The sequence below is a fragment of the Lepidochelys kempii genome, chromosome 1 (assembly GCF_965140285.1).
Source record: "Lepidochelys kempii isolate rLepKem1 chromosome 1, rLepKem1.hap1, whole genome shotgun sequence".
Classification (NCBI taxonomy): Eukaryota; Metazoa; Chordata; order Testudines; family Cheloniidae; genus Lepidochelys; species Lepidochelys kempii.
The window spans coordinates 292,013,225-292,026,705 of record NC_136380.1 but is presented as its reverse complement, the minus strand read 5'-3'; the positions used below and the strand labels follow the sequence as shown (position 1 = coordinate 292,026,705).

At 42.4% G+C, this 13,481-nt stretch overlaps 1 protein-coding gene across 1 annotated transcript in view; it reads left to right on the top strand.

The window, feature by feature from the left end:
* The window catches only part of MON2 (MON2 regulator of endosome-to-Golgi trafficking), a 157,517-nt gene extending 153,211 nt beyond the window's left edge, over window positions 1–4,306 (top strand). Inside the window, exons 36-37 of the mRNA XM_073327927.2 lie at window positions 2,275–3,195; window positions 4,233–4,306. Of these exons, the coding sequence (XP_073184028.1) occupies window positions 2,275–2,520 (246 nt within the window). The 3' untranslated portion in view covers window positions 2,521–3,195; window positions 4,233–4,306. The remainder of the gene's footprint in view (window positions 1–2,274; window positions 3,196–4,232) is intronic.
* Window positions 4,307–13,481: the final 9,175 nt, after the last annotated feature.

Here is a 13,481-nt window from a genome sequence, read left to right as displayed (position 1 = left end):
GAGTCATAGAATTTTTATTTTATCAATATTTCTAGAAATGGAGGTTCTGTACATCCTCTGAGAAATATCTTAACCAGTAAAAATGTAGACCCTGAAGCTGCACTATACATATGTATAAGTTTAACTTTATATACATGAGTAGTAGTCCTATTCAAATCAGTACTCTCACATGAAGTAAAGTATGTGCATCCATGTTTGCAAGGTTGGAGCCTAACTTATTTTAGTGTAAAATTCACTAAAATGTACTGGATCTGCAAAAGTAGCTGGGGAGTCAAGGTAATTCTTATAGCCTTATGAGGATAACTTCTTGAGCTCCCTTCCTGCAATGTACTATAAGGCTCTAGATTCTGTGGGAAATGTCTTCCAGTAATTATAAAATTACTAAATACAACCACCACCTCCCAAAAAATGATTGGGAGCCACGAGTGAAAATGTGAAAGTCCTGCAGATACACTGAAAGGAACATACACAAGATATTGAGGAGAACTTACCTCCTCTCCATACCTCAGACATTGCAACGATATGAGCAAGACTTCGAGCTTGTATATAATCACAGTTTATCTAATAAGTAAAAGTGAATATATACCCTAATTTCAATTCAGAACATAGATTGCCACAACTTCCAATTTTTAATAAGTTTATTAAATACTCTGAGTATCCTAATATCAATGAACAAAATATTAATAGGCATAATATTTGCATTTACTAAAACAAGAAATAAGATCTTAAAAGATTGCATTATGTTTTTGCCCAGATCAAAAGGCATTTCTCATCTCATCCTTAGCTCTCTGGATCTTGTAAGATACAATTGTGGTGCGTCCGTATAAGTTCATTGTTAGTACTACTCCAGCAGTTGAGAGAGACATTTTTTTCTAGTAAAAGAGGATGTACTGAATAGGGAAGCAGGGTGAATAGTTAACAATTGATATTCATAGATCAGCTATTCTTATTTTCTTTCATAACATTTTTTATAAATGCGATACACAACATTTAAACTCGTAGAGATCTATTTTCTAAGCATGTTTTAAAGGCATTTACTTTGGAATACTTTCAATCTCCGATATACTTGTTTTGAGGTTTTTTGTTAGCTTCTGTTACGCAGCAACACTTAGTGATAGAAGTCTCAAGACTATGCTATATGTTTGCTCCACGGAGCCATTCTAATTAATATTTTGAACACATGCTAGATATCCGCAGTGATGCAGAACTCAGCTGAAGCATGAACCATAACTAATAGTGCTCTATGTGATTGATTCTTAGCCATCATATAAGAAAATATTTTTTACACCCTTGGATTTTGAGACCATTTCCAGTTGCTGCAAAAGGGGTGATATAAGGTTTCATTTTGTTCTGGTCAGCTAAGAAGTACCTATTGAATCATACAAATAAACAAATGCCAACAAAATGGCAGCTATCCTGTCCTCCATGAAGATATAGATATATTTACAGATAGATTAAGAGATCCAGTGGTGCAGTAACACCAGGTTGTAACTTTTTCTTTATTTAGACAGAAAACAGTAAGCTATCACTCTTGAGTTGTAGAAGTTGTCACAGTTCTACAAAGTGGTCTTAGTCTTGAGCTTTTACCATTAACAGACAATCCTGATAAATATTTTAATTTCCTGCTGTCTCCCAAAACCAGTTACTGCCTGGCATGTATGTCAGACTTAAATCTCTGCATGGGCATGGTTTTAGCTAACCTCTAAGTGTCTTACTTGTAGTTGGCTAATAAAGTTTATAGTCTGCTGCCACTGACAATTTATTTTTACACTCCATCTGTTTTTGTCTAAACAAATTCCATACACAATGATTAGAGATGCTGTGACTGCCACTTATCATGCTGACCAGTATTGTTTAATTGTTTCCTAGTGCTCCCTTTGACATTCTCTATTGCCTGTTGTCTCTTAACTTAGTCTTAAATTGTAAGCTCTTTTGGGGGAGGGACCATCTTTTTGTTATGTTTGTACAGCGACTAACACAGAGTAGCCCTGACTAGAGCCCATAGGCACTATTACTGGATAAATAATATATAATAATGATAATAGTAGACAACCGCTTCTGCCTTGGACATAAATATGTTTGGGGATCAAGAATTATATTTTAACTAAAAATGTATATTTTAGCCATACAGATCACCACTGTGTTGAAGTTTTGTCAAGGGTCACCATAGGCAAGGCTAGTAGAACACACAATTGCAAACCATAAGGTTGACCGTTCCTCACTAGAATCCTTAACTAAACTCAAACTTGAACTTATTTTCTCATTTCTTTTTAGCTGTCATTAGTTGAAAACAGATGGAGAGTTGACGAGGCAGAAACATACAAGAAGTCTATTCCAGATGTCAGGAGGTGCAGAGAAGTCTCTTACACCAACAGTGGTGAGATTGTGTTAACAGGCAGAGAGGAGGCCAGTGCTAGACAAGCAGGGAAGAGAGCCAGAAGAAAAAAGATTAGTGAGATAGGTGGAATCAAGGCTATAATGGATTTAAATATGAGGAGAGCAATATATATAGAATCTTGAATAAGGAGAAAAAATATTTATAGAATGGGAGTGAACTGATTCTGTTTTTGTATGTGTGAAAAAGGTGGGCAGCAGTCTTCTGTACATGGGAGAGTCTGCAGACCTGGGACTTGGAGAAAATCTAGGAACTCCTCTGGGGTTTGGGATGACTTTTTAAGCATTACCTTCTGGCTTTTCTTTTTCTCTTTGTCTTTTTTTAATTGTGTAAAAAAAAAAAAAGAAGAAGAAGAATATGGAGGCTTCCCTTCTTATATTGTAATGGGCTCTCTTAAAAATGTTCCTTCATAAATGGATAAAAATGTTAATGGGCTTACATGAGCCCTAGGCTGATTATGAAAACATTTAAAAGAGCAAGGTTTGGGAGGAACATTGGCCCAGTGAGGACGAAGAGTATTATATAAATTAACACACACTTTCTGTGGGAAGAGGTAGCTAGTGCAATACTGTATTAAGAATGCATTCAAGCAGCCACGAAAACTTTACTGCAAGCTTAGGTAATTAAAAACAAGACATGGGGAGAAGAGGATTTGGAGGAAACATAGTGCCTCAGATAAAATTGAAGGATGAAAACATGAGGAACTTCAATTCACAATCCTGGGTCTCTTGGCTTCTGTGCAGACACAAGGATCTGTCCGCAGTGTGCAGCTTGGAGGATTCAAGGCCCTGCTCAGAATTGTGAGTGTGAGAGAATGCCCAAAAAAAAAAAAAAAAAAAAAACAGTTTAAAAACTAATGCTAACAAACGATTGCAGACTTTTCAGGAGCATAGAAACTTTCAAAAATAAAAATCTATAAATATATTTCACATATGTGCATTTTAATAATTAATCTTCATAAGCACTGTGCACATCAGGTTTTGTAGGTAACTAGTTTTTTTACGTTTTACTTGATCTCCTCTATGAAATGTGTGTATATACAGTTGCAAAAAAAAGTTATGAAAAGATTGACTACTGTACAGACAAATCGAGCTGAATTCTTTGATCTGCTTAGTAAGCTGATATCTTGTTCCAATAATTCTTTATACTACATTCCAGTGTTATCAACCATTTTCTCACCAAAATAATGTTCACTTAGGACCTGATTTCCACTTGTGAGCATGCACATTTATCATTAACATCTGTACTTGCAGATGATAAATTTCATCACCTATGTCTGCAGGGGCAGTGCTGGAAAAATGCTTAGGCAGGTGCATATATTCATAAAGTTATGTGCATATAATTTGAGGCCATATTGATGCCTCACTGAAAATCGGGTTCTATAATCTGATTTTTTTTAAATGGGGTGTGCAGGGGGAACAGGACCTTTACAGTTTTTTGTCCTGTAATATATTTTAAAACTTCTTAATTAGCAAAGCCTGTGTAATAGTATTTAATTTTCCTAATTTAACAACAATCATTCATAATATTTTTTTAAAAAGCAAAGCTTCAGTGGGCCTTAAAAGCACATGCCTAAGCATACTACCTGAGTCTGATACTAAGTCACATTCTGAGAATTTACTGAAATATAAATCCTTGTTCTCACCTGAGCAGTATAGCATGGTATGTAGATCTGTATCTCTTTCCTGGGAAGTATATTCCCTAAAGCAGTCCAGTTTATCATTTGTAAGGGAAATGTTTAAACCTACATATAAAGCCCTGTATGTTAAAATACTTTTTAAAATTGTCATTGTATTACTGTTTTATTTTACTTAAGCCTTATGCTCTTCCTTTTAAGTAGAAGCATCACTGACAGAAGACTCCATTGTTATAAATCACCTTCTCTAATTCTAATGCCATAAATGTGTCAACAGAATGAAATTCACAAGTAAACTATTGAAGAGTAATTTGCATCTTTTCTCTTCACCCCATTTGTTGAATAGTAATTTATTGGTTTTTGATGTTCCTCGGAAAAACTGCACAAGTCAGAAAGCCGTTAGAGATCCATAGCCATTAGACAGTCATTTTTAAATGTTTGTGAGTAAAAACACGTCTCTCTCTCATAGTTAAGTTTCACCACTTAGGGTAATACCAAACACAGTTCTTCCTACAAAACTAGACAAGCCATTTACAACACACACTTTGCTTCTCTACAAAAGAAAAAGGACACTAAACTATCTTAGCTACTACATGCCACAAGGGGCCACAACAGAGGTTCCCTTAATCCACCCAGCAATAGTGTTAATCTATCCAACTATACTCTTAGCCCAGCAGAAGAATCTGTCCTATCTCGGGGCCTCTCCTTCTGCCCCTCCACCCCCACGAACATGATACAGTTCTGTGGTGACCTAGAATCCTATTTTCGATGTCTCCGACTCAAGAAATATTTCCAACACACCTCTGAACAACATACTAACCCACAGAGACCTTCCTACCAACACTACAAAAAGGATTCTGAGTGGACTTCTCCTGAAGGTCGAAACAACAGACTGGACTTCTACACAGAGTGCTTCCGCCGGCATGCACGTGCTGAAATTGTGGAAAAGCAGCATCACTTGCCCCATAACCTCAGCCGTGCAGAACACAATGCCATCCACAGCCTCAGAAACAACTCTGACATCATAATCAAAAAGGCTGACAAAGGAGGTGCTGTCGTTATGCATAGGTGGAAAGATGAACAAGAGGCTGCTAGGCAGCTCTCCAACACCACTTTCTACAAGCCATTACCCTCTGATCCCACTAAGGGTTACCAAAAGAAACTACACCGTTTGCTCAAGAAACTCCCTGAAAAAGCACAAAAACAAATCTGCACAGACATACCCCTGGAACCCCAACCAGGAGTATTCTATCTGCTACCCAAGATCCATAAACCTGGAAATCCTGGATGCCCCATCATCTCAGGCATTGGCACCCTGACAGCAGGATTGTCTGGCTATTTAGACTCCCTCCTCAGGTCCTATTCTACCAGCACTCCCAGCTATCTTCGAGACACCACTGACTTCCTGAGGAAACTACAATCCATCAGTGATCTTCCTGAAAACACCATCCTGGCCACTATGGATGTAGAAGCCCTCTACACCAACATTCCACACAAAGATGGACTACAAGCCATCAGGAACAGTGTCCCCGATTAATGTCATGGCAAACCTGGTGGCTGAACTTTATGACTTTGTCCTCACCCTTAACTATTTCACATTTGGGGACAATGTATACCGTCAAATCAGCGGCACTGCCATGGATACTCGCATGGCTCCACAGTATGCCAACATTTTTATGGCTGACTTAGAAAAACGCTTCCTCAACTCTCGTCCCCTAATGCCCCTACTCTACTTGCGCTACGTTGATGACATCATCTGGACCCATGGAAAAGAAGCCCTTGAGGAATTCCACCATGATTTCAACAGTTTCCGTCCCACCATCAACCTCAGCCTGGACCAGTCCACACAAGAGATCCACTTCCTGGACACTATGGTGCTAATAAGCGATGGTCACATAAACACCACCCTATACCGGAAACCTACTGACCGCTATGCTTACCTACATGCCTCCAGCTTTCACCCAGACCACACCACACAATCCATCATCTACAGCCAAGCTCTACGATACAACCGTATTTGCTCCAATCCCTCAGACAGAGACAAACACCTACAAGATCTCTATCAAGCATTCTTACAACTACAAGACCCACCTGCTGAAGTGATTGACAAAGCCAGAAGAGTACCCAGAAGTTACCTACTACAGGACAGGCCCAACAAAGAAAATAACAGAACGCCACTAGCCATCACCTTCAGCCCCCAACTAAAACCTCTCCAACGCATCATCAAGGATCTACAGCCTATCCTGAAGGATGACAGATCTTGGGAGACAGGCCAGTCCTTGCTTACAGACAGCCCCCCAACCTGAAGCAAATACTCACCAGCAACCACACAACAGAACCACTAACCCAGGAACCTATCCTTGCAACGAAGCCGTTGCCAACTGTGTCCACATATCTATTCAGGGGACACCATCATAGGGCCTAATCACATCAGCCACACTATCAGAGGCTCGTTCACCTGCATATCTACCAATGTGATATATGCCATCAGGTGCCAGCAGTGCCCCTCTGCCATGTGCATTGGCCAAACTGGACAGTCTCTACGTAAAAGAATAAATGGACACAAATCAGACGCCAAGAATTGTAACATTCAAAAACCAGTCGGAGAACACTTCAATCTCTTTGGTCACTCGATTACAGACCTAAAAGTGGCAATTTTTCAACAAAAAAACTTCAGAAACAGATTCCAACGAGAGACTGCTGAATTGGAATTAATTTGCAAACTGGATACAATTAACTTAGGCTTGAATAAAGACTGGTATGGATGGGTCATTACACAAAGTAAAACTATTTCCCCATCTTTATTTCCCCCCCCACACACACACACACAGTTCCTCAGACATTCTTGTCAACTGCTGGAAATGGCCCACCTTGATTATCACTACAAAAGGGTTTTTTCTCTCCTGCTGATAATAGCTCACCTTAAGTGATCACTCTTGTTACAGTGTGTATGATAACACCCATTTTTTCATGTTCTCTATGTATATATATCTCTCCACTGTATTTTCCACTGAATGCATCTGATGAAGTGAGCTGTAGCTCACGAAAGCTTATGCTCAAATAAATTTGTTAGTCTCTAAGGTGCCACAAGTACTCCTTTTCTTCTAGCATTATCTGTATTTCTCCAACTGTGATAAAAGTTGAAACTCCCTCTCTACAGATGTGAAGGTTTTCCTTCCTTTTTACCCTATCCAAGAGATGTGAATCTCCTAATATGGAATTTGAAAACTGTGTTTGCCCTAGTATCTTATTTACTTATGTTAAGATACAGGATGTATAAAATCCTGAACTTTTTCAGTATATGGATTCACTGATGCAAAAGAGACGTCAGTAAAGGGAAAGGAATAAAAAGAAATAAGTATTGGCATATGGCATTTTATCATGGAAAATACATAAAAAATTAATTAGTCATATATTAGCTATATAAAAGATATATTAAGACTTGGAAAAAAGTACAGAGAAGGTCAACAAAAATGATTAGGGGTATGAAACAGCTTCCATATGAAATTTAAAAAACTGGGACTGTTCATCTTAGAACAGACGATTAAGGTGGGTGATGTGAGAAAGGTGTATAAAATCTTGAATGGTGTGGAGAAAGCAAATGGGAAATAATTTACCCCATTCACATAACATAGGTCTGGTCATTCTTGTGTTAGTCATATGTTATAAGGCCAGCAGGGGTCACTTGATCATCTGGTCTAACCTCCTGAATATCACAGACCATCAACACCACCCACACACTAAACCCAACAAGTGAAATTAGACTGAAGTGTGTATTACAGCCCTCCAAAAATTAAACTACTGTGTGCCATAGACAGAAAATAGAAGGGATGAAGATGTACCCATCTCTGAGGCCCCTGAAATCGGAGGGAATTAAGTGAGTTATATCCAGATGGTCCTTGCAAGTGCCCCACACCCCAGAGGAAAGCAAAAAAACCCTAGGTCACTGGCAATCTAATCTCAGGGGAAATTCCTTCCTGACTCCACTTACAGCAATCAAATAGACCCTGAGCATGTGATCAAGAACTAGCAACCCAAGGACCTCGCAGAGAGAATTTTCAGTACCACCTGAGAGCACAGGTCCAATGTTACACCTCTATGTGTGGCCATCTCTGATGCTTCAGAGGAAGGAGATTTTAAAAACCAAATAAGAATACATTTGGGATTTTTTGAGGGGGTTTTTTTCTTTAAGGGGAGAAAATTCCTTTGACCTATATAGGGTGACCAACAGCAGCTCTTAACCAGAGACTTTAAGAACATAAGACATGAAGCAGAAGTAACCCACAGAACTGCAAAATTCTACCTTCCCACCATCAGGAGAAACTCCATTATACAATCCCATTTATAAATTTGTCCAGCTCTCTCAAAACAAAGTGTTTGCCCCCGCAAGTCCTAGTGGGAGGCTGTTCCAGAACCTTACTCCTCTGAGGGTTAGAAACATCCTTTCTAATTTCAAGCCTAAATTTATTCATGGTCACTTTATACCCATTTGTTCTTGTGCCAACATTGTTCTGTAGGTTAAGTAACTTTTGTCCTCCCGGGGTTTACCATTCCCTGCTCCCATTAATTTATAGAAAGCGATTGTATCCAGCCTTTGTTTTGCTAAGCTAAACAAGCCAAACTCTTCCAGTCTCCTCTCATAAAATAGTCTCTCCATTCCCTTATCATCGTTAAATGTGACCAGTATTGTACACAGTATTTCACAAATTGAAATAACTTTGAAATTTTACTAAGTGATCATGAAATAAAAATGATCAGGGGTGAAAGTAACTTAAGGGACTTACTGGTACGCAGGGTGGCCAGGGTCTTGAGCAAGGTGGGGGACAGCTCAACTGGAAGGGGCAGGGCCTCGGGCAGAAGGGGCTGGGGTGGGGCCAGATTCCTCCAGCCAGCCCTTCAGCATGGCCCGGTAGCAATTTAAAGGGGCTGGGGCTCTGGCTGCTGGCACAGTAGTGCTAGCTAGGAGCCCCGAGCCCTTTAAATCGCTGCCCAGGAGCCCCGGGGCTCCCAGCCACTGCTGCTACCCCTACACTGGGGCTCTGCCAGCAATTTAAAGGGCCCAGGGCTGCGGCCAGGAGTCCCAGGTCCTTTAAATTGGCGGGTGGCCCCGGACCCTTTTAAATTGCCAGGGTTTTTTTGGCCCCCCTCATCAGTGGCCCTGCCACTACGGTCAGCTGTGTACTGTCTCTTACAGTACCGTACCAGCTTACTTTTACCTCTGCAGAAGACACATTGTTTAGAGTAAAATTTTCTAAAAAGTGAAGGGACATACTGTTTGGAAAAAGCATATTTGTCCAACATGTGAAGTGCTGTTGGTAGTTATTCTTAGTGGTACTTGCTAGAAATATATTCTTTTCAATAGATTTCTCCTCCCCCCCCCCATGTTCTTTTCTTTACAATTGATCCAAACTTCATAGTGACTCTGTGAGCATTCTTTACTAAAATTTCTTGATAAAAATAAAATTCAAAATGGAGAATTTATATCTGAAATACCCACTTTTATTTTCTGTTATTCTAGTGTGTTCTTATATCATGCCTAGGACTGTGGTAACATAAGGTATGTCTACACAGCAATTAAACATCCGGAGCTGGACTAGATCAGCTGACTCGGGCTTGGGCTGTAATATTGCTGTGTAGACATTCAAGCTTGGGCTCCGCCTAAAGCCCGAATATCTACATAGCAATTTTTAACCCCCCAGCCTGCGTCAGCTGATCCAGGCCAACCATGGCCCTGTTGCAGGTCTTTTATTCCAGTATAGACATACCCCAAATGCCTTCCAATAGTATAACAAACTACGTGACTAATATCTGTAACATGTTGTTTCAAGTTCTTTAGAAAAATATATCAATTCAGGTTTCAGAGTAGCAGCCGTGTTAGTCTGTATCCGCAAAAAGAAAAGGAGTACTTGTGGCACCTTAGAGACTAACAAATCTCTAAGGTGCCACAAGTACTCTTTTTCCTTATATCAATTCCGAATTCTCTGCTGCACTTATTTTTAGTTTTATAATCAAAACAATTCTGTAATATTTTCACTCTTTTCAAAATTTAGAGAACTTAAGTTTCCTAATTTTTACACTGGTGTATAGGGTTTTGAATAGTCCTTTTTCAGAACTGAGTTACCTATGAAGTTTATTGCCCTATTTCATACCCAAGCACAATTGCATAAAGCCGGGCTCTGTGTTTCCTCAGTTAATCTGTCCCTGTGTAGTAATAATTTTCATTTTCTTTGCTGGCTTCAGTCAGCATCTGTATTGAATTAATTCACTGTATACATGTGAGAAATATTCTTATCATGATTTTAAAGATGGGGAAATTGAGGCACCAAGAAATAGTGATTTGCCTGAGGTCAGACAAGTCTTTGCCAGAAACAAGGGTGCAACTCAGCTGTTAGTTGCCATTCCTAGGCTTTAGCCATTAAGCTACACTACTTCTATTTTTCCCACCTGAAGCATGTTGTTTTTTAAATTATTCCAATGTCATAAAGTTATGGTTGCTACTTATTCAAAAGTTACAAGAACTCTGAAGAAGCACAAATCCTGTTTCTCTGTGTATGTACTTTCTTTAATAGCATGGCTTTTTAAAATGTCTTGTAAAGCATATTCTAGTGTGATATCTGGCATACTTATCAATTAAAAAAATAGAGAAGGCACATACAGAATATTTTTTTTACTTTACTTTCCCCAAGCCTGTCCTTTGAGCCACTTGTTTCCTCTGATTTTCTGCTGGTAGAAATATGGCTGCTTCTTGCTGATGTGATTTCAGCTTTTTCAGCTACAGTGAAACTTGTTACAAATTGGCACTAAAGGCATTGCTGTTTCTATTAGCAAGACCTCACTGAACATGTGGTGTTCTGCTTTGGCATCAGCTCTTTGAGAATATTTCCATTGTCATTAGCACTAAAAGCTTTGTTGGCCAAATTATGCCCTTATTGACACCTCTAATAACCCTGATCTGTCTAGTGGATTTATAAAAGAGTAGCCAACTGGCACTTAGGCTATGTCTACACTATGAGCCTTACAGAGGCAGAGCTGTACCACTGCAGTTGTGCCATTGTAAGGGTTTCCTGTGTAGCCACTCTATGCCTATGGGAGAGAGCTCTCCTGACAGCATAATTAAATCATCCCCAACAAGCAGCAATAGCTACATTGGCACTTTTGTCCATGAAACATATCGGTCAGGGTGTGTGTTTTTTCACACCCCTGACCCACAAAAGTTTTGCTGACAAGTGCTAGTGTTGTCAAAGCCTTAGTGAATTAACCTATTGATGACACACAAATTATGCTGGCTCTGCAGAGCCAAACCAAAGTAAAATCAGTAAAATAATGGCATTGTTCTAAGCTCTCCTGATTTTATCACAAGTCCCACACTGTTTGTGTTTTGTCTTCAAGCCTCAGTTCCTGAAGTCAAGTGATCTCCATAAAATGCTTTAATAAAGTTTCACAAAAAGAAAAGGAGTGCTTGTGGCACCTTAGAGACTAACCAATTTATCTGAGGGTAAGCTTATTTGTATTTGCAAATACAGACTAACAGGGCTGTTACTCTGAAACCTGTTAATAAAGTTTCTGGCCCTCAGGCTTATGCAGCAAAACTGAAAAATGTTATGTGACTATCCTAAAGGCTCAAAACCCAGAAAATATTATGCGATATTGATTTTTTTTTTATGTCTTCTGCTTTAGCGGGGTCAGAATTCCGTCTCTAAACACACACGCACTTTCACAACTACTGGTCCCAGGGGCCTATGCGGGCAGAGACAGGCGCACCAACGCGCGCCCTGCCCGGTATTTTCCCGCGGATTTTATGTAATCCTAGGCGCGGGAACTCCGGGAAGGACTCTCCTCCTCCTGGCCACATCCCGCGGGAGCCGGGTCCAGCGCGGCTTCCTTCGGCCAGTCCAGCGGGGAGCGAGGCGGGCTCTCAGAGCGGTGGCGCAGGGTCTGTCTCTGAAGAGAATTCTCCCGCCGGCCGGCGCCATCTTTGCTGGTTGGGGTAACAGCGGCTCCTGTTCCCAAGCGGCAGCAGCGCCGCGTCCCTCATTCAAGATGGCGGCGGCCGGGTGATTGACATGCGTAGTCACGTGGGCAGTAGCGGGTGAGCCTCTCTCTCTCTCTCTCCCTCCCCGCACACGATCTCTATGGTGCAGCCAGCCACACGAGCGGCGGCGACGCGGGACGGCACCTCAGCGCAGGGGCTGCTTCGGGTGGCCGCAGTCAGTGTCGCTGCAGCAGCGGCCTTACAAGGCGACGGCCCGGGCAGCTCGGCTCGCTGGCCGGCGTCGGGCCGCGGGAGGAGGCGCCGTCCGCCCTGTGGCGGGGCTCTCCTGGGGCGGGGGAGGCGACAGACCCGAGCCCCGCCCGCGCGGCGGGAACGCGGAGCTCCTAGTTCCTGCGGGTGAACCGGCGGGGCTGGGAGCGCCGGTGTCCCCGCCAGCCACCGGGGGGAGATGCCGGCGGGCAGCGCCGGGCTCCTGGGGGGAGGAGGCGGGCAGCGGCGGCAGGTCAGTGCCGGTCACTGGGCCGGCGCAGGCAGGGTGACTGGCCGCACAAGCAGCGTGGGACGCGGGAGCAGCGGGGATTAGGCGGCCTCTGGCGCCTGCCCGAGCGGGCCTGGGGAAGACGGTGCCGCGCGGGGGCGTCTCGCCCCGCCCGCCTGGAGCCTGGCGGCGCTGTGGCTGCTCTCCGCCAAACCCGCGCTTTGGGCCGGCTGGCGGCTGCAGTGTCGCTATTAACGCGGGGCGCCCCGCGCGTCACTTTCAGGTCACGCCAGGAACAGGGCAAAGCCGAGCAGGGAGCTGGGCGGGGTTTCCCTCTGCTTTTCATAGCCCGGCAAGGCGCGTCTGGCTGATGTCTGCGGCAGATAGAGGAGACGAGGATCATCAAAGGACCAAGAGCCCTTTTATCTCCGCTCTTGTTTCCCTGTAATTTCGTTTATTGTCCAGCTTGCTTGTCTCTTTATTTTCCTCTTCAGGATGGGTCGGGTGCACCATGGCCCTGGCTGAGGTAGTAGTTTGTGCTGTTGGTCGGGTTGTGACATTGCCCGCTGTGGAGATAACTGCGCAAGCTACTGCCTTGCTAGTGCTGGTGATGATCGGCTACAGATGAAGACAATGACAATGGGAATCCCCTTTGTTTTCCCGGAATTGCATGCTGATGGGGTGGCAAACAATTCTTCCCCCTCCTCTTCCTGCAGAAATTGAGCCTTTCCTTGGCTACTGAAATGTGAGTGGTTCCTTTTTACACCAGTGAGATATTGCTCTGTTGGTGCAGCTGGATGGAAGACCATTAGTTTTGGGGTGGGTTTTACATTGTCTTTTGGAATTTTGGCTGAAGAGCAAGTCGAGTATCTGGTTCCTTTAATGCTTAGGTTATCTTTGCCCACCACCTTTTGAAGGGGATGGATCTGATATTTTCTGAAGACATAAGGGTCAATGACTGACTTGTATTGTTTCTATG